We start from the raw sequence: 21,618 nt of genomic DNA, 5'->3' as shown, positions 1-21,618 counted from the left end.
GCACCTCTTGGCCTGAAAGGGCACTTTTAGACACTTGCTTATCACCCTAGTTGGGACAGAGCATTGACAGACAGGAGCCCAAACATCACTAAAGTATGGTCTTATTAAATGTTCAGGCTTAAGCAATACAGATCTAAAACAATGTTGTAGAAAGGTAAGCTTCATGAGTTAAAACAGTTAAATGTAAAAGGATATATTCCCAAGAGAGCATACAGCAGATATGGGAAGATGGTCATGGCTATTTGTTCCTTCTTTTATACCCTGGATTGTGTCTGTAAATTTTCTGATGTTTATGAGAGGCTGCATTTTTTTTCCTAGTGAGCCTTGGGCAGATGTCGGTTTCCATTTTACTAAAGCATACATGTTTACATTAACTGCTAATGGTTACAATACATTTTCATTAGTCTTTCCATTATTTATTATTTGTCATCTAGTCTTTTGGCTTGTGATGGTGAGGTTGAAGTTCATCATGTAAAAAAGATGTGTGCTTAGCATTTTTTTTTTTTTGTTTTTGTTTTTTTGGTCATCTTCAAGCTGCTAGTAAAGCAAGCAATGTCACCCTGCTTTGCCTTGGCACAATAGTTACCCTCTTGCTCATGTTTAAGAATCTATTTCACATGAATTTGAATGTCATTGATTAAAATTAAGTTTATAGTATATTTGTGAAAGTTTGGATCCGTTTCTTATTCAGCCTTTAATCTTGCAAAATTTGCTTGTTTGTAGGTGCACATAGTAAGAGACAAAATCACAAAACCAGGAGCTAAATTGTGGAAGAAAGGAGAGGGGCTGCCAAACTTTGATAACAACAATATTCGTGGGTCTCTCATCATCACATTTGATGTGGAATTTCCAAAAGAGCATCTCACTGAAGAGCAAAGGCAAGGTATGCTGATGGATACAGGTCTGATTACTATTTACTTCAGTGGAAATGGATGGGTAGAATAAAATCTACTGAGTGTGAATGCTGAAGGTCTTCATGACAAATGTGCTGGCTTAGCAAATAGTCATTTTATTTTTTTGAAAAGGTTATTTGTAAATTTTCATACCACACCTTTCAAGGTAGCATTTCTGTGAAAAAAGGTAATTGAGGATATCCACTCCATCAACAGTGTTTGTTTACTCAGTTTACTGCTTCAGCTTTGTAATGTATGAGTTTGTTCTAAGCTCTGATGATTTAATAATTAGTCTTCAAAAATGACTAATTACAAGGTTAAAATACAACTGTTTGTATACCTTAGGTGTTGGTCTAGTGAAAAAATAAATGTAATTCAGAATAAATCTATTCATTAAGAAAGCACACCTGCATTATTAACTTACCAGTAATGGCGGACTGCACGATAACGTGCAGTGAATACACTTGACTTGAGCGTTCATAGTTTTCAGACTCTTTCTCTGTATGTTTAGCATTCATTTGCTCAGAGGTTGATGCGCTTGCTGCTTCCTGAACAGCTCTTCTTTTCTACACCCTAGCGGCCCACTTCTTCTCCTCTTCCGTCTGCATCTTTTCTCATTAAAACTGATTAAGTCAGTTTTTCTGTTGCATTTACTTAGTACATTTTTCTTAATTTTTCACTTAAGCTGGCACTTAAGTCTTCAATCTGCCTCATGAATGAGTTAAGATATGATGAAGAGGCAGGGGAATTGAAGGCGAAGGTGGTAGGGATGAGAACTGCACCCATACGCATGCGCCACACGGCTACCTGCTGCTGAGCATCGATTCTACAATAAAATATCATAAAAATAAAATGAGTAATCACCCCAAAAGCAGACAGTAGAGGTCACGTAGTATATGTGTTCCCAATTTCTAGTCAGTAGGTCAAACGGTTTACAAGCTACAGATGATTTAAAAGCTTGGACAGACAAGCGGACAGCCATGGTAGCGTATTATATAAGATGATTTCAAGCTATTAATTACTAGAGGCAATCTTTTCGATTAATTTATTGGTGAGTCTGTATGCAACTCAAAGACACTTTTCATTTTTTGAATGTTTGCTGTAAAGAAGCACCGTGAGTAATTGACTTTCTCATGCTTTAAAGCACTTTTTCATTCATAACGTATAATAAATATAGGCTAGATTTTGAAAACTAAACATTTTTAATTAGTTAAATTGCAAAATAAATATTAATGTATTGCATTTTATAGTTTTTAAACATTGTACAAAAATGCTTAGTGCAGTTGCCTATGCTAGAGGAAACTAAACACAGGGGATCCAATAATTTTAAAAGTTAATAATGGCAACTTTTTATTCTTGTGTTTATTTAACCAAAAAAAAATGTGATCTTGTGACAAAAATACCTCTGGTTTCGAGGGGGAAAAGATATTCAATTTAAACATATTTTGAAATAATTGTATTGGAATTAAAGCCTGTAGTTTTTATATTATGGAGGCTTATAAACGTCATATTATTTGTGTGGTTCGTGTGTTGTTTCATTATCTTCTGAGGAATCCCCCCACACCCGTGTATGCACACTTTACTTGATCCTGTTTAACAGACCGTCAACAAAGGTCACTTTCTAATTTGTTTTCTTTCTTACGGAGTAGTTTAAAAAGCTCGTAGTTTACAGTTGGATCTCAGACTGCTGTTGATAATGGTGGACACTGCTTTAACCCAGAATGCAATTCATCTCTTGACCTGGATTTGCAAGCATATTCAATAATAATAAAAAAGAAACAGTTTAAGTGAAGAAATACGCACACACTATGAGAGTTACCAGTATGGGGTACCCAGCATAGCCTTATAGATCATCTAGGTTCCCTGTGGTGGTTTTTGCCTTGCATATAATGAAAATTCACTTTATTTGCATTTATAACAATATATAGCAGTTGATTCTTTGAACAGTTTAGTAATCTTTATTGCTACATATAGTTGATTATTCAGTTCTTACAGTGGGTACCTGTATTTTTTGATTCGTCTATTTTAATCATTTGTACATGTAAAGATGTCAGTGCAGCGGTGGATTTGATATCTTTAAGAACTTGTAACTGACCTTTTTTATTTGCATTCTCCATCATTCTCGTTTTAGGCATCAGAAACCTGTTGAAGCAGACATCCGTACAGAAGGTTTACAACGGTCTTCAAGGATATTGACCAACTGTGAAAGAGACTGTGCATTTAAGGAAGGGATCATAAAAGAACATCATGGGGTTATATTTATTAATGAATTTGTTTGAATTCTTTGAATTTTTGTTTTTTTTTCTTTTATTTTAGGTGGGGGGGGGGTGTATTGGTAATCTTTATAGTAGACATTTATTCTGTTTTCCAGCAATCAGTTTATACCAGTAGGAATGAGTGAGCAATGTTTTGTAAAGAAAAATTGTAAACTTGTAAGAGCTGAACTGGACTTTACTGGTTTTCTTATGTAGCCAGTTCCATTCCAGCTCCAGACTACATCTCAGGGCTTTAATTCTTAGCAATGTCACAACTTTATGACTAAAGTGGGTGACAGTTTCCTTAGGGTGAGTAGGCAACATAAACCAATTGTTGCTGTTGTTTGGGGTTTTTTTTTCCCTTTTTCCAGTTACCCTCAAACATTAAGTTATAAAACCAACTGCAACCCACTTTGATTTTTCTACATTAAATGTGTTTTTATTTTGATTTTTATTTACTTTATGCTAATTTTTATCTGTGGTAATGCTGTTTTTAAGTGCATTCTTTTCAAGGCTTCCAAGATGCATGGGCAGGGAGCCTTAAAAGGAAACTTAAAGCCCAAATTTTGAATTTTCCACAGTTATAATCTGCTGGTCAGCCCAGGAAATTAAATAACTGCATGGCTTGCCCCTCAGTCTTTTATGTACAGATCTCAGATTTACCCATTCTTCTAATATTGTTTATTCATTAATTTAGAAGGAAATTTTCTTTTTCAAGAACTGCAAACATCGAAGCCTTGTGAGTTAAGAAGAAAGAACATGCTTTCTTTTTAACAGTACTAATGTTGTAATTCACAACTCGCACTGTAATTAAAATGTTTCAGATATTCTCAGTTGTATTGTCTCTTTTTCAAAGATCGCAGGGCATGGCTGGTTTTCAGTGCAGGATGTTTTAATACTGTACTTGATAGAATTTTGAATGACATGTTTACTGAGAAAATTTTGGAAGTTGAACGATGTCGCAGCATGGTTATTTATAATTGCACATTTACTCTAGAGTTGCATACTACATTGTTGCATAAAATTTCTTTACATACACTTTATAATTGATAGAATGGAACTGAGGACTGCAGTCCTGCTGTTTACATTGAAATGACAGTTGCCATGAAGTGATGTGATTTGATTACTGTTTGGTTTTGAAACCTGAGAATGTTTCATTATCAGTGTTTTGGCAGGAGTTCCGTAAAAAATGAAAATAAAATTTAAAATCTCATTTACTGAAACTCTTTTTCATTAATTTAAGATGATCCAAAATATTTGTTACCTCTCTAATACTATAAACTGTCTTTGTGGGGGTGCAGCTAAGTTCAAGGAGCTGTGAGTGGACACAAGCAGTTAGACTTTAAATGGTCGGGTGCAGTCAGTCATGGCATAGAAAAATCACTAAGAAAATTGGTCAGTGAAAAATGAAGAGATATGGCTAACCTGTACACAGATCCATTCATCCATTATCCAACCCGCTATATCCTAACTACAGGGTCACGGAGGGTCTGCTGGAGCCAATCCCAGCCAACACAGGGCGCAGGGCAGGAAACAAACCCCAGGCAGGGTGCCAGCCCACCGCAGGGCACACACACACAGGACAATTTAGGATCGCCAATGCACCTAACCTACATGTCTTTGGACTGTGGGAGGAAACTGGAGTGCCCGGAGGAAACCCACGCAGACACGGGGAGAACATGCAAACTCCATGCAGGGAGGACCCCGAGCATTTGATGATTTAGAAAATCACAGAGAACACAAAAGGCTACATTCAGTGACCTGGAGGGCACTGTCGCCTTTGTAAATGTTACAGTTTGTGAGTCTGCTATATTTAAAAGAGGATTTATGGCTTTCATTTAACCAGAATAAAGTACTATCATAGATTTGGAAAGTTCCACCTTATCTAGAAGAGCAATGTCCTCTTGTCAGATGAGACCAAAATTGACTTGAAAGGTCGTCATCCAAAACAAAATGTTAATCAACAACACCACAGTGAACCTCCAGTGGACATATTGAAATCTTTGGGTCCATCAAGGACTCCTTTTTATATTACTATATTGTTAGGAAAATGTGAGGCCAGCTGTCTACCAAGGCAACAATCCTAAGAACACTAGAAAATCTACAACTGAATGTCTGAAAAAGAAATGTGTGTAGGTTCAGAAATAATAATGTTTAAGTTACAGTTGAAATGTTATGGCGGGAACTTTGAGAAAGTTGCTCATAAAGAAATGCTATCAAACATTAATGAACTGAAGCAATGTGGAACAGAGCAAGTGGGCCAGAACTCCTCCACTACTGTGTAAGCATCTGATAAACTTGCACAGGGAACGATGACCTCAAGTTATGGCTGCTAAAGGAGCTTCTACAAACTACTGAATTATGGGCTGGGCTTGTTTTTTTTTATTTAGAAAGGAATTCTGTATGTTGGCTTATATTTTATGTTAAATAATCTTCACTATAGAGTAGATTTGTGTAATTTTAGAACTTTGCAAAGACTAGGTGATTTTAAGTTGTGTGCTGATATGTAGAATCACAGAACTGTAAAAGGCAGATATTGAAAAGTTGGGGGCCCAATTTTATTGTAAGTCTGGGTCAGTAAGTACTTTGACTGTGTAAGTTTTATATTTTATTTTGCAGTTGAAAGGGTGCAAGTCTGTACGCTGTTCTACTCACTGGAAAAAGAATCAGAACAAGTTTTCAAAGCCTTCACTTTTGTGGAGGATGGAAAAGAATGATTATAAGATCATATTAAACTGGACAATTATTTTCTACCCAAAGTCATTATTAATCAAGATTTGCCTCAATTCTATCAGTGTATTTAGAAGCCTGGGGAGATGGTAGACAAATCTTTCAGAAGCCTACATGAGCTAGGTGATACTGTGTGTTTGCTGAAGCAAGAAAACAAAAATCTTGGTGTTTTGAGATTAAAACATAAAGAAATGTTGGAGCTGTAACAGCTAATGTCTGATTGACATTTGACAAAGTGGTAGAGCCCATGACACGGGTCACATTAACCAAAAAGAAGTTAATGTTAATGTACAGCTAAATGAGATAGCTGCTAAAAGCACAACACATACGAGGAAGCTGCTGAACATGTGCCAGTGAAATGGTTAGTTGTTGCAAATGCCAGTTCTCAGATGATCACAAAACAAGGAGAAGCTGAGCACACCAGTAAGGAAGCTGCATGTCTTGTGTATGTCATCACCCACTGAGCTTGATGTGGCTAAACAGCAGTCACTATAAGACATATATCAAACATCTTGTGTCCAGTGGATGGTCGCTCAAGGTGAAAGTCTCTTACTCATCCAGGCACCATCTCACAATGTCAAAGGGTCTAGTGTTACACAATAAATTGTATAGTGTATATAAGAAGATCACCAAGACATTGTGTGGTGCCATGAGAAAGCCAAGTGCAACCTCTGGTGGCCTGGAGTTACTTAAATCAAAGAGATCATCAGAAGATGCAGAGAAATGTGCAGGTGTCCAAGCCTGTCTAGCCAGTTACACTCCTTAATCACCCATTGGAGAGGGTTACTGCAGACATTTGTGAATTAAAGAAAGAAAATTACCTGGTAGTTGTGGGCTACTTTTCAGGGTATGTTGAACTATTCATCCGTCCCATATATTTTCTAAATCCACTTATCCAGAGCTGGGTTGTGTGGAAGCTGAAGCCTGTCCTAGCAAACAATGGACACAATAGAGCCCTGCACCGCTAGGTGAACACGTACACACCGCCAATCATCATCACCAGTTTCCAGTCAACCTAATTTGCTTACTGTTGTACTGTGGGAGGTAATCCACATGGAGAATATTAATAAACACTGCAGGAGCAGCAGAGTCATGAACCCCAGTGTCCTTGTAGCAAGTCATTAGAGCCACATTGAACTACTTTACCTTAATGACATGTCAAGTCACACCGCAATAGTAAAGTTAGATGAGGAATACCTTCTTCAGTTCTTGGGAAAAATATTTATGCAGTTTTTCAAAGACTGTGATTTCAAATATATCACTATATGCCAGTCCTCACTACCCTGAAGCCAATGGTGACGTTAAGAGAGCAGAGGTTGTACTGCTAAGCTGATCCTAAAATTAACTGATCCCTTGTGGACAATCATGACCTACAGAGTGAGTGGAGCACAGCTTATGCTAGGAAGAGGTTCATAGTACAGGTTCAATCCTAGTGCCCTGCACCATTGACAATAAAAGGTTAAAAATCCTACTCAGAATTACAGAATTGCCGGAGTTGCAGTGAAACTAGATAATAAGCTATGCAGTAGCCACTAAGAGACAGCTACAGCTCTACAAAGGTGTTGTGAACTGTGGTCATACATAGTCCAGACAGACAGGACAACACAGTGGTGTGAGAATGTGAGAGAATAATTTGGAGGTAACAATAGTCAAGTATTTTGGGGTTCAGTGCACATTGAAATATATAAGCAACTGTTTTAGAAATGTCATGAAGAGAACTACTGAAATGGTTAAGTAAATGAAAGGCAAGAATGTACTAGGAGATGATTAAGAGATCAGTAGATATCCTCCAAACAACAAGACTAGACAGTTGTCACATACACAGAGATTTCCAAGGTAATAGCTGAACCTAAAATATATGAGAAGAACAAGAGTGTAGTAGAATAGACTTTTATTTGGACAATTTATTTGTGTGTAAGCAAACAAACTAGTCAGAGTAAATATATGGATTAATCAGCACTGTTATGCAAATTCTGTTGTTTATAAAATAGACCTCTGCCCATATTTTTTCTTATCAATTTGTAGCAAACAAGTGTGATGAATGCTCCCTCCTCAGCATTCGAAACACACAAACTTGTCCTAGTAGAGGAAAAGTTTCTTTCTTTAATTAATGTGTTGATTTCTTTCAGACGAAACAACCACCATAATTGTATGTTTCAAACAGTGCCTCTTCCCCCTTGGTTGGGTTTAAATGCTTTTTTTATGCCTATTTTGTTTACTTTTGACTCCTTTGTTTGTGTTATACTTGTTGGTCATTTAGATTCTATGTATCTCTGTGTCTTCTTGTATGTTATGTGTGTTTTGCGGGTGCTTCCCAGAGTCTGCCTTTCACCGTCGAGGGACTGACGGCTAAGGAAAAACTACAGACCCTTGTAGTTCACTGTGAATGTGATAGGATGGTGTTGATAAGTTATCTTGAGTTATTTTTGTGTTTTTTTGTGATTACTGCATTTTGTTTATCTGTTTCTTGACAATTTTTGGAATTTGCTGTTATGATTGTCTATTTTGAAGGTGCTGCCGTCAGTGCCTTTGTACTCTTCAGAGCTTATTTTCTTTAACAAAGCTTTGTTAAAATAAATGTTTTAATTTATAAAGAGCTTATGTTGCCCTTTGTGTCACTAGCCAGGATTTTTCATGGCACTTCCCCCTCTACTGGGCATTTTAAACATTTTTCAGAACTTTGTTTTGGGACGTCTTAGTTCATAACATATATTTAACTTCTCAATTGCAGAAGAATCCAGTGAGACTGACTCAAGGGTAATCTGTCTATCACTTAAACAGATCATTGTCTGTTACCACAGGCTGTCGCCACACTGAAAACTGTAAGATGTGTGACACGCAGTGGCAGAAATGTGGAAACACATGGAAGGAATCTGGCATAAAAAATAGAACAATTTAAATCATTGTAATTATGATGGTGACTGCCAGTTTGTCTAGTTCATTCTGGGCATAATCTGTTCATGTTAAAGAATGTCCTTGTATGAAACAGCGATTGGCACACTTGAGAGAATAATTTTTTGGAGTGAGTTAATATGAAACAAATCTTAAAAAAAAAAAAAATCTAATGTTTATGTGAACTTCAGCTGTCTTCCATGCCTGAAAGAGAGGAAGGTGTATTGCGATGTAACAGCTATTAAAGACATTACCTACAGCCAAAGGGACAGGAGCAGAAGATAGAGATGAAGGTGGCAGCCTTTGAACTAATATGCTAGTTAGCGTTTAGCATTATGTTGTTTATTACATTACTGTTACTTTATATTATAGATGCCTCTGGATTCTCATTATATGCATAATACTACACGGCAAAAAGTTCAGTGCTGTCTTGGGTATAGTAGCTGTAAAGCGTTAAGTCATTATCATAAACACTTTACTGGCCTTGCCGTCTGTCATACATTACCTTACACTGTTTTGTGCCCATAATGATTTGTAGGTGACGTTTTCCTGTCACTAACCTGTTCATGCATCTGTGGCAGCTGTCCAGGTCACAAAACAAACTCTATCATTTATTGATTATCAAATTAATGCAAAGCCTTCATCTTTTGCCAGACAGCAAAACGGTTAAACACCTGCAGTTGTGTGTATCGAAGCAAAAACTCCCTTTTTGCAGGACATGTGACGGAGTCGGGGCCGGAGAGGCAGGGTGTCATGGCCAAGTATTACCATATAAGGAAGGTACAATGTTAGAAATACATTTGTTTAATCAATTTGCTGATAATGATATTATGTATTCATATAATATAGAATTAATGAGATAATTTATTCATCATCATACAGGTTAAGTGCTGTCCCTTACTGTACCAGAATACAGGATTAGGTTTTGTTGTAGGCTACCAGTCTGTTTTCTGCCACAGCCCCAACTTGCACTCGTCTTAGCAGCTGCATGGTGTCTCACATGAACCTCAGTCACAGCAACTCACTTCTCCTGCCCTTTGAAATCGAAGAAGGTAAGTGACCTGATGCTCATGTCCGTAAAAGTAAAAAGGTGAAAGCAGCTTAATTTATATAGAAATGTATGAAAGATGGGTCAATGACACTTTATACTACTTTAAACTACACGTGTACTCAATATTTCCATTACACTAAAAACAACCTCAGCGCTGCATTACCTAAAGATTACTGTTCTGCCCCACATTCTGTTAACAAATTTTTTTTTTTGTTGAACTGTGCTCCCCCTTTGTCTTGTCATTTATTAACACATCTATCAGTTACAGTACATCCCACGCTCACAGTAGTATTATAAATATCTATGAAACTAACGTAAAGCACATAGGTCCCATAATAAACATTTAAACACAATATACCCCATGTGTCTCTCATAGGCACCTCTTTATCTCTTGTTTCGGTCACATCCGAAGCATATCTTTAAGGTATATAAACCCCTTCGCAATAGAAGTAAAATCCTGCAGTACTTCTTTGTATTCCCTGCTCTGCGCTCCAATAAACACACGTTATCGGCAATATACAAATAACCCAATTGTGCTCCACTCACTTAGAACCAATGTAGAAAGCATTTTAAGATGGAGAAGCTTGTATCTGTGGCACCTCTGCAAGGGAACCACCTCTTTCAACCTTCGCAAACATATGCAGTTTTTAATCTGGAAAAAATTTGGAATTAACTTGCTTAGAGATCTTTATATAGACAACGTCTTTGCATCCTATGAACAATTACATTCCAAATTTAACATTCCAGCTACACATTTCTTTCACTATCTTCAAATCAGGAACTTTGTTAAACAAAACCTTCCAGATTATCCTCATCTTGCACCCTCATCCATGCTGGAAAAAATATTGCTCAATCTCAAGGACTTAGACTCCATCTCTACAATATATAAAATCATTTTACAATCCCTCCCTTTCAAAGATCCAAGAAGACACTGGGAAAAAGATCTCTCAATTAATATATCAGAAAAGGAGTGGAAAATAGCAATGCAGAGAATTCACTCGAGCTCCATATGCGCAAAGCATACAATTATACAACTCAAAATTATACATCGAGCACATCTGTCTCGACTAAAACTCTCCAAAATGTTTCCAGGACATGATCTAACCTGCGAACGTTGCAACCAAGTCCCAGCCTCACTAGGTCACATGTTCTGGTCCTGCACCAAATTAACATCATTCTGGCCGAAAATTTTTAATTACCTTTCAGACAGCCTTGGACTCACAATCCCTCCTAACCCATGAACAGCTGTGTTTGGGGTTCTTCCAGAGGGGCTTAAAGTGGAGAAAGGTATATAAATCCGTGGGTCTGGTTAGTTGTGGTACGCAGCAATTTGAACCTCTGTCTGCATGCTTCTTTTTGTCACAATCTGTCTGTGGAGATCACTCGCCTTGTAAGTGTCTTTTAAAGCTTTATTGTTTAATGTATACTGTCTGCTATGTATTGCTTTGCAAATCATTATTTATTGTCGTTGGTTCTACACCTGTAAATACCTGTATGTTTCCTTTGTATATATTTCAGTTTACAACAAGGTAGGTCCAGTAAAAGCCTTCAAGGAAGCTCACACTTGTCTCTGACACTGTAGTTAATTAGTAAAGTGCCATAAATTATCACAGTCTGTTATGTTTGGAACCAGCCAAGAATTTTAGTTGAGACTTCAGCACAGATTTGAAATTTCTATCCAGTACTTCTTTGAAAAATTTAATGTTTAAGGAATTTGAACTACAGTTAACCACAGTTAAATAGCACATGAATCTTTTCATTATTTAAATTGGAATCTGCAGTCTATGAAAGAAATTTTAGCTGCCTATTATTGTAAAATGGTATCAAAACCAGTTTTATGCACACTACTAGCTCATGGTATTATATTCAATTACCACTTTTACTTTTGAATATGACTCATTGTTACAAAAACATGTAGTGAACAAAATTCTGATGACAAATATTATGAAATGTAAAAATATTCCAACTTTCAAGCCAGCTAGCCAAATTTCCGAATGCACTTTAATGTTACGCCATGCGCACATTTTCTTACTTGTTTTGTCATTTTTTTTTCTTGTGTGTCTACAGTGAAAAAGTATGTTAACATGCCAAATTTAATAAATAATTTGCATCCATGCAACTAATTTGTACTGTTTTAACTTACCCTGATCTTTCATGTCATCAAGTTTCTAATTCTTAATTACATTTTGAACAATCTAATAATTAAATGTACAGTATAGATTAATGAAGCAATCTCATAATTTATAATAATTTAACCTTCTATATTCCAAGCTTTGTATCAAGTGTCTATATACCTGGTGGCATGGATCGTGGACTATCTTAAAGACAGACCTCAGTATGTGCGTCTCGGGAACTGCAGGTCTGACATTGTGGTCAGCAACACAGAAGCGCTGCAGGGGACTGTACTTTCTCCGGTCCTGTTCAGCATATATACATCGGATTTCCAATACAACTTGGAGTCCTGCCATGTGCAAAAGTTTGCAGACGACGCTGTTATCGTGGGCTGCATCAGGAGTGGGCAGGAGGAGGAGTATAGGAACCTAATCAAGGACTTTGTTAAATGGTGCGACTCAAACCACCTACAACTGAGCACCAGCAAAACCAAGGAGCTGGTGGTGGATTTTAGGAAGACCAGGCTCCTCATGGACCCCGTGATCATCAGAGGTGACTGTGTGCAGACCTTTAAATATCTGGGAGTGCAGCTGGATGATAAATTGGACTGGACTGCCAATACTGATGCTCTGTGCAAGAGAGGACAGAGCCGACTATACTTCCTTAGAAGGCTGGCGTCCTTCAACATCTGCAATAAGATGCTGCAGATGTTCTATCAGACGGTTGTGGCGAGCGCCCTCTTCTACACGGTGGTGTGCTGGGGAGGCAGCATAAAGAAGAAGGACGCCTCACACCTGGAAAAACTTGTGAGGAAGGCAGGCTCTATTGTAGGCACGGAGCTGGGCAGTTTTGACATCCGTGGCAGAGCAACAGGTGCTGAGCAGGTTTCTGTCAATCGTGGAGAATCTACTGCATCCACTAAACAGGATCATCTCCAGACAGAGGAGCAGCTTCAGCAACAGACTGCTGTCACTGTCCTGCTCCACTGATAGACTGAGGAGATTGTTCCTCCCCCACACTATGGGACTCTTCAATTCCACCTGGGGGTAAACGTTAATATTATACAAAATATTTGTCTGTCTGTTACACTTTCATTGTTATCACCCTTTAAGTTAATATTGTTCTTTATCAGAATGCTGCTTCTGGAGTATGTGAATTTCCCCTTGGGATTAATAAAGTATCTATCTATCTATCACAGGAATATTAGGTGAAGTGGTGCCACTTATCTTAAAGTTATCAGTTAACATCACATGCACATCTTTAAGATACACAGACACAGGAATAACATGTAAAATGTAAACTGAACTTGGACCCATGATACTGTGTTATGCCTGGCTGGAAACAAACTGATGAAACAAGCAAATCAAGGATCCTGTGATGGACACAGCAAGTTGTAGTCCCAGTAACCACAGTCCCAAAATGTGAATCAAAATAGCAGTTAATAATGAAAACTACATTCTTTTACCTTTTAACATGAACAACACCTGAAAACATGGCTAAAGATTTCTTTATTTCTGGTGAATAACATATAAAGCATTGCACTTTTATCTGACCAGCCGCAGAGAGCTTAAACAACTCAATACATCCACGTAAAAACAACAAGGGTGAATTTTCTTGAAGGATTTTATTGGATGTACCACATTATAAACTAAAATATATACAAAGGAAACATACAGGTATTTATTTACAGGTGTATAAACAAAGACAATAACTACAAGGTAATGATTTACAAAGCAGTACATAGCAGACAGCGTACATTAAACAATAAAGCTTTAAGATATATTGGCACTTAGAAGGCAAGTGATTTCCATGGTCGGATTTTTCAAGAGATGCTGTGTAGGCAGAGATTCTCATTGCTGCATAGCCTACCGCAACTAATCAGACCCAGGAGTTTCTAATACCTTAAAGATATGTTTTGGATGTGACAAAAACAAGAGTTAAAGGGGTGCCTATGTGAGACACAAGAGGTGTATTGTATTTAAATGTTCATTAAGGGTCCTATGTGAACCTTATGGGCATTCATAACACCGCTGTGAGTGCAGGATGTGTAGAAGAAGTGTGTTAATAAATGACAAGACAGAATGGGGGTGGGCACAGTTCAACAAGTGATAGGGCAGAACAGCACTTGTTATGTCCCAAGTGTGACTTCTGTGGATCATAGCCCATAGCAAGAACAGCAACCAAACTGCAAAATAACAGTAGTAAATAAAATGGTGGCACGGTAAACACAAAAAAATAACATGAAACAAAAATGAACATTTGCAAAAGCAAAAAAATGTTAAGTAAATAACCATACAAAACTATGATGTTCAAAACCAACAGTGAACCATATATTCAGATCAGAAAACGTATTATAAAAGAAAAAAATGTAATAATAAATGCTAAATCACAACTTAGTGGAGTTGTGATGCAACCACATTTACCATTGTGCCACCCAAACCTACTATTAAAAAAAATACAAAATTCTTATTTAAAATGAATCTAAAACTGAACTATAGTGAAAGGGGACAAATCCACCAAGGGCAGATTACATGTTATGTTTTGGTCAATGCTGATTGATGGTTTTTGCTGTTTGTACTGCATTGATCTTTTTAGTTTTCAAGTATGTTGTACAATGTAATTTACCTTTAAATCCACTAGAGGTCACTGTGTCTGTTTTGTGGCTCAAGCAGTCTTCTGTCTTAGAAGCGTAATGAGGTAGAGAACTGGCAAATTTGAAGCTTCAAATTCACTCCAGGCTGGAAAGTTTTACTAGGTTCAGATTAAGCAGGTTTCCTTTAAGGAAAGAAAACAATGGAGTTTAAAAAAAAAAAAAAGAGGCAATATTAAAAATAATACAAATGTGTCACTGTGAAGGAAGTGCGGCCAACAGGAAGTATTAGCTATGCAAATGGACCAGGTCATTGCCAAAAATCGCTTACCGTGCCGGCTCAAAACCATAATGGCAACATAATAATCAGAGCAATAACATAGTAAGTTCATACTTTTGTTTATATATATATATATATATATATATATATATACACACATACATACAGTGGTGTGAAAAACTGTTTGCGCCCTTCCTGATTTCTTATTCTTTTGCATGTTTGTCACGCAAAATGTTTCTGATCATCAAACACATTTAACCATTAGTCAAATATAACACAAGTAAACACAAAATGCAGTTTTAAATGATGGTTTTATTATTTAGGGAGAAAAAAATCCAAACCTACATGGCCCTGTGTGAAAAAGTAATTGCCCCTTGTTAAAAATAACCTAACTGTGGTGTATCACACCTGAGTTCAATTTCCGTAGCCACCCCAGGCCTGATTACTGCCACACCTGTTTCAATCAAGAAATCACTTAAATAGGAGCTGCCTGACACAGACAAGTAGACCAAAAGCACCTCAAAAGCTAGACATCATGCCAAGATCCAAAGAAATTCAGGAACAAATGAGAACAGAAGTAATTGAGATCTATCAGTCTGGTAAAGGTTATAAAGCCATTTCTAAAGCTTTGGGACTCCAGCAAACCACAGTGAGAGCCATTATTCACAAATGGCAAAAACATGGAACAGTGGTGAACCTTCCCAGGAGTGGCCGGCCGACCACAATTACCCCAAGAGCTCAGAGACGACTCATCCGAGAGGTCACAAAAGACCCCAGGACAACATCTAAAGAACTGCAGGCCTCACTTGCCTCAATTAAGGTCAGTGTTCACGACTCCACCATAAGAAAGAGACTGGGCAAAAACGGCCTGCATGGCAGATGTCCAAGACGCAAACCACTGTTAAGCAAAAAGAACATTAGGGCTCGTCTCAATTTTGCTAAGAAACATCTCAATGATTGCCAAGACTTTTGGGAAAATACCTTGTGGACTGATGAGACAAAAGTTGAACTTTTTGGAAGGCAAATGTCCCGTTACATCTGGCGTAAAAGGAACACAGCATTTCAGAAAAAGAACATCATACCAACAGTAAAATATGGTGGTGGTAGTGTGATGGTCTGGGGTGGTTTTGCTGCTTCAGGACCTGGAAGGCTTGCTGTGATAGATGGAACCATGAATTCTACTGTCTACCAAAAAATCCTGAAGGAGAATGTCCGCCTTCTGTTCACAACTCAAGCTGAAGCGATCTTGGGTGCTGCAAAAGGACAATGACCCAAAACACACCAGCAAATCCACCTCTGAATGGCTGAAGAAAAACAAAATGAAGACTTTGGAGTGGCCTAGTCAAAGTCCTGACCTGAATCCAATTGAGATGCTATGGCATAACCTTAAAAAGGAGGTTCATGCTCGAAAACCCTCAAATAAAGCTGAATTACAACAATTCTGCAAAGATGAGTGGGCCAAAATACCTCCAGAGCGCTGTAAAAGACTCATTGCAAGTTATCGCAAACGCTTGATTGCAGTTATTGCTGCTAAGGGTGGCCCATCCAGTTATTAGGTTCAGGGGGCAATTACTTTTTCACACAGGGCCATGTAGGTTTGGATTGTTTTTTCTCCCTAAATAATAAAAACCATCATTTAAAAACTGCATTTTGTATTTACTTGTGTTATATTTGACTAATGGTTAAATGTGTTTGATGATCAGAAACAAACATGCAAAAGAATAAGAAATCAGGAAGGGGGCAAATAGTTTTTCACACCACTGTACTGTATATGCTGTATATATATGTAATCTTTCAGCATACTAATTCACAGTCAGAGTCAGTCAGTAAACTCAAGATAAAAGTCAGTGGTGATGAGTACAGCAGGTAGCCGACAGCTTTCTGTGCTCCTGCTGCTATCCCCGCAACAGGAGTGAGCAGAACTTGGAGAGCAGCAATTCTGAAATGTCGGGCATCCACCTGTTTCAAAAAGCTAGGGCGTGGGAACACCGTTTGTAAGTTTAGGATGATACTGTTTGGGTACAACAAACCAATCCATGTTTAACTAGGAGCTTTAATGCCCCTTTTCTAGAGTTATCTGCAAGCAAACAACTTTATCAGCCTTTCATCCAGAAGAGCCCATGAAATGCTTTCTCGGATGCAATATTTATGTAGGACAAGAATGAAAACAAAGTGGATGCATAAAAAATTGGATAAGTGAGCTCTGTTACACAGTGATAATAGCATTATGCAGCAAAAAATATACAGTTTAAGAAAGGATAATATTTCATAAGCAGACCATTTATATGAGTGAAATGCTTATGAAATACACAGACCAGTGATGCACTGAATAATATGAATCTTCACTGATGTCTACTGGGTGTAAAAAGAATTCTTTCTTAACCACACACACCTGAACAAGGGGTATAGAAACAGGGATAAGGGGTAGATTGACAGATGATATGTTATTTGTCCCTGAGGGCGCCAGTAAAAGTGAAATTTCCCCTTCGGACAACTAAAGTACAACCTATTGATCTGTAATATATAGAGCCTATTCCTATCTATCAGATATGCTGATTGGTCATCAGCATTTTCATCAAGTTAGGCTCCCCTATTCAGATTTGAGAATGTCATGTTGACATTTTCATTTCTTTATTTATTGTAGCTTGCCATCGTTGTTTTGGTCTTCCACAAAGCCTCTGGACATCAGTTTCAAAGTAATAGGCAATGTTGGCAACAGTGCTTGGTGCTGCTTGTAGAACATGGCTGTACCACTGCTGCCTTCTTTCCTGTATTTTATCTGGGATTGGTGCAACACCCATCAATCTAATGGTGTCATTGCAAATATGATTGAGACATGATATTCCCATTGTTCAACAAAGCATGTCCATGACATGTAACTGAATCTCTGCCCTTTTTGTGGCTGATCAGAATTATTTTCTGTATACATAATGCGACAGGGCAGATTAATGTTTTAAAATATTTTCGATAAGAGTTGAGTTGGCATACGTCTGTCAGAGAGTGTTCCATTAGTTCCTCTATACCACAACCTGGTTTAAAAAATAAACAGTAATTCTTTATTTTAATAATTCTTATTTATAATGGCACTGAATAGAGGTGGTGTGTTGCATGATGGTCCAACATGAAAGTAAGAATTTATACACTGTGCATGTGACACTACGACTACTATCCATACTGTGACTATTGTGTCTATGAGTAACTGGCTTGTCCTAAAAAGGACCAGGAATTAAAAGATCATGCACCAAAACTAATATGCAAGACCAAAGTCAGAGTCACGGGTTTTCAGGTCAAAACACAAAAACAACAAATCACAAGCAGATGTTTGTTTAGAAATTCAAAAAGTCCGAATTAGCGTAAGCCATTCTAATTCAAGATGTTCGTAAGAAATGAAATGATTTACTTCATAACATAGAAGTAAATGGTAAATAAGAATAGTTGCGTCAAATATCTGTAATATTAAAAAGTGTGCTTCAGCATGTTTAATGTCTGCATTTTCTCAATTGTAATAGAAATTTGTCATTTTTCGCCATCAGATAGCAATCCATAGATGACTAGATTCCTAATAAAGGATCAAAAATTGAAAATGACATTTTATTCATAATCAATAATGTTGAAATAGTCTAAAATGATAACCTACAGGCTTATGGTTGAAATTTGTCATTTTTAACCTTCAGAAAGAATCAAATATTAAAAGAATTATATTTGTGATCAGCATCCTCAAAACAGCATAGAATGCCACTCAACATTCCTATATTACTGATCCCCATTTTTTCAAAGTTTTGTAAAAAAGAGCAACTTTGACCCCTGATATCCCATTAGAAGGGGAACCCCTGGGATGGTTGACGTGGTGTGCACAACCAGCAAGTCCTTCTGATCGTTTTTGCTGAAGACACCTATTGGTTTACTGTTAAGGATGTAATTTCCTGCACAGAATACAATCCAAAATGGCCTAAAATATATTTTGGTGGACTTAAAGGCCAAAAATAGGGAGGGGAGCACAAAAAGCTTGATGTCTTACATAACTGGACATCATAATAAGTTGAACAGAACACTGTATTAGGTTTCTAGTGTTGTAACTTTTGCTTTGTTCTTTTTGATCACAAACAATCTTTCATCGTCTTTTTTTTGTACCTTTTCCATGAACTGAACCTCTGCCTGTTTCTAGCTATGGCTTAAGTTCTGCTTGAACAACTGCTCATCTCCTGCTAATTGATTTCCACTTTTTAAAGCCTGCAGCATCCTTAGAGTCTACGGGATTACAATAGTCAAATTGTAACCAGACTGTACCTATTAGCTTTTCGATTTTCTTGTTTGAGCTGCTCTAGTGCTAAGCTATCATAAGTCTTTTCTTTGGTGATCAAAAGTTTGGAGGCCAGATAACATGCACTGCTATCTTCTCATCAGTGGCCCATGTGGTAAACAACAGTATACTGACAGAAACATGGTGGTGCCCATGACAATAACAAACAAAATAGGGGCACATCTCAAGAATATCCCCTGATGATGTTGCAAAAATATCAATACAAAATTAACAAAACTAAAAGTAGTCAAAGTCCCAAAAATGTTTTAGAAAGAATGCAAACATTCTTTAATGAACTCCTGTAACCTAAAACTCCAATCCAAACAGATTGTCACTTGAGGCAAGAGACGTCCTCACCACAGGCCAGAGGAGCCAGGTGTATAGTAGAAGCAATGGTTGACCTCGAAGGATAGTACAGAGGCCAATGGGAGTCAAAAACAAGGTGTGGAAGGTTGTGATCACAGTGTGGGAAAGCAGACGAGCCATTTCATGTTTAGAAAAGATGTCTTGCTTGCAAATTGTGGTCCTAGAGAGGCATAGATATTTATTTTATTTTGTTGGTATTGTTTGTCGTGACTCCTTCTGTGAAGACTACCCCCACTGGATTTACTTTTAGTTAATATCATCACGCCTTTGGATCATTACTGGGAAGTTACCATGGAGTAGCACTGGTTTCCACTGCAGTACTGAACAAAATTTGCAACTTAAGGAATACTCCACCCAAAAATTATTTTATTTGATACGCTACTTACCTGACGTGGTCTGTAATGACGGCTGAGAAAAAAAAAGAATATCATATTTTCACAGAGAATGGAGATAAAGAGCTTCTAATAGACTCTAATAGGGACTCTACCGAGATCAATACTGAGCAATAGGAAATATCAATTAAGGTTCAATTAAGACCAAGGTTCAGGTTTAAGACCCAGTAGTTTACAAAGTTTTGTGTGACAGATAAATACTTCTGAAAGATAGGTAGTACAAGAACAAGAAAAATATTCACAAGGCATCAATGTTTTGAATTGAGGCAGGACTGTTGACCAATGAATGAGAGACAGAGATAGATCCTTAGTTTAAAATCCCAATGTTTTGTGTGGGATTTCCAGGTAAGCTGTAATAATTTAGAAACATTGTTACTGGAAACTCTAATTTAAACTACTTTGCTCAAAGTAAATTTCTTCAGATTTGATGGACATTCAAGCTGGCATGATGCACACCTTGTGAAATGTTCACTCAGGACAATGCAGCTAAGTAATTATGCACAGACATTTCTAATAATTGTCTTTAAGGTGTTTGACTGCTGTTGGGACAGGCTCTAACCCTAATGACTCTGAGTTGAATGGATGGTCAATATACAGTGCATCCGGAAAATATTCACAGCGCATCACTTTTTCCACATTTTGTTATGTTACAGCCTTATTCCAAAATGGATTAAATAAATTTCTTTCCTCAGAATTCTACACACAACACCCCATAACGACAATGTGAAAAAAGTTTACTTGAGATTTTTGCAAATGTATTAAAAATAAAAAAAATTGAGAAAGCACATGTACATAAGTATTCACAGCCTTTGCCATGAAGCTCAAAATTGAGCTCAGGTGCATCCTGTTTCCCCTGATCATCCTTGAGATGTTTCTGCAGCTTAATTGGAGTCCACCCGTGGTAAATTCAGTTGACTGTACATGATTTGGAAAGGCACACACCGGTCTATATAAGGTCCCACAGTTGACAGTTCATGTCAGAGCACAAACCAAACATGAAGTCAAAGGAATTCTCTGTAGACCTCCGAGACAGGATTGTCTCGAGGCACAAATCTGGGGAAGGTTACAAAAAAACAGGCACAGTGGCCTCCATCATCCGTAAGTGGAAGAAGTTCGAAACCACCAGGACTCTTCCTAGAGCTGGCTGGCCATCTAAACTGAGCGATCGGGGGAGAAGGGCCTTAGTCAGGGAGGTGACCAAGAACCCGATGGTCACTCTGTCAGAGCTCCAAAGGTCCTCTGTGGAGAGAGGAGAACCTTCCAGAAGGACAACCATCTCTGCAGCAATCCACCAATCAGGCCTGTATGGTAGAGTAGCCAGACGGAAGCCACTACTTAGTAAAAGGCACATGGCAGCCCACCTGGAGTTTGCCAAAAGGCACCTGAAGGACTCTCAGACCATGAGAAACAAAATTCTCTGGTCTGATGAGACAAAGATTGAACTCTTTGGTGTGAATGCCAGGCGTCATGTTTGGAGGAAACCAGGCACCGCTCATGAAGCATGGTGGTGGCAGCATCATGCTGTGGGGATGTTTTTCAGCGGCAGGAACTGGGAGACTAGTCAGGATAAAGGAAAAGATGACTGCAGCAATGTACAGAGACATCCTGGATGAAAACCTGCTCCAAAGTGCTCTTGACCTCAGACTGGAGCAACGGTTCATCTTTCAGCATGACAACGACCCTAAGCACACAGCCAAGATATCAAAGGAGTGGCTTGAGGACAACTCTGCGAATGTCCTTGAGTGGCCCAGCCAGAG

The 21,618-nt window shown here is 37.9% G+C and overlaps 1 protein-coding gene and 1 long non-coding RNA gene across 2 annotated transcripts in view; one reads left to right on the top strand and one right to left on the bottom strand.

The window, feature by feature from the left end:
- dnajb11 (DnaJ heat shock protein family (Hsp40) member B11) overlaps positions 1–3,978 on the top strand; it is a 47,513-nt gene extending 43,535 nt beyond the window's left edge. The window contains exons 9-10 of the mRNA XM_039756297.1: positions 724–883; positions 3,025–3,978. Coding sequence (XP_039612231.1) covers positions 724–883; positions 3,025–3,089 — 225 coding nt within the window. The 3' untranslated portion in view covers positions 3,090–3,978. The remainder of the gene's footprint in view (positions 1–723; positions 884–3,024) is intronic.
- A 9,613-nt stretch (positions 3,979–13,591) lies between these two features.
- LOC120531146 lies at positions 13,592–14,951 on the bottom strand. Its single transcript, XR_005634065.1, has 2 exons — positions 14,559–14,951; positions 13,592–14,118 (listed from the first exon to the last, which is right to left on the bottom strand). It is a non-coding gene; the product is annotated as an uncharacterized LOC120531146 (long non-coding RNA).
- Positions 14,952–21,618: the final 6,667 nt, after the last annotated feature.

This window comes from Polypterus senegalus, chromosome 6, assembly GCF_016835505.1.
Source record: "Polypterus senegalus isolate Bchr_013 chromosome 6, ASM1683550v1, whole genome shotgun sequence".
NCBI lineage: Eukaryota > Metazoa > Chordata > Cladistia > Polypteriformes > Polypteridae > Polypterus > Polypterus senegalus.
Note: the sequence above shows the minus strand (reverse complement) of the source record. Positions and strands in the feature narration are given on the sequence as shown.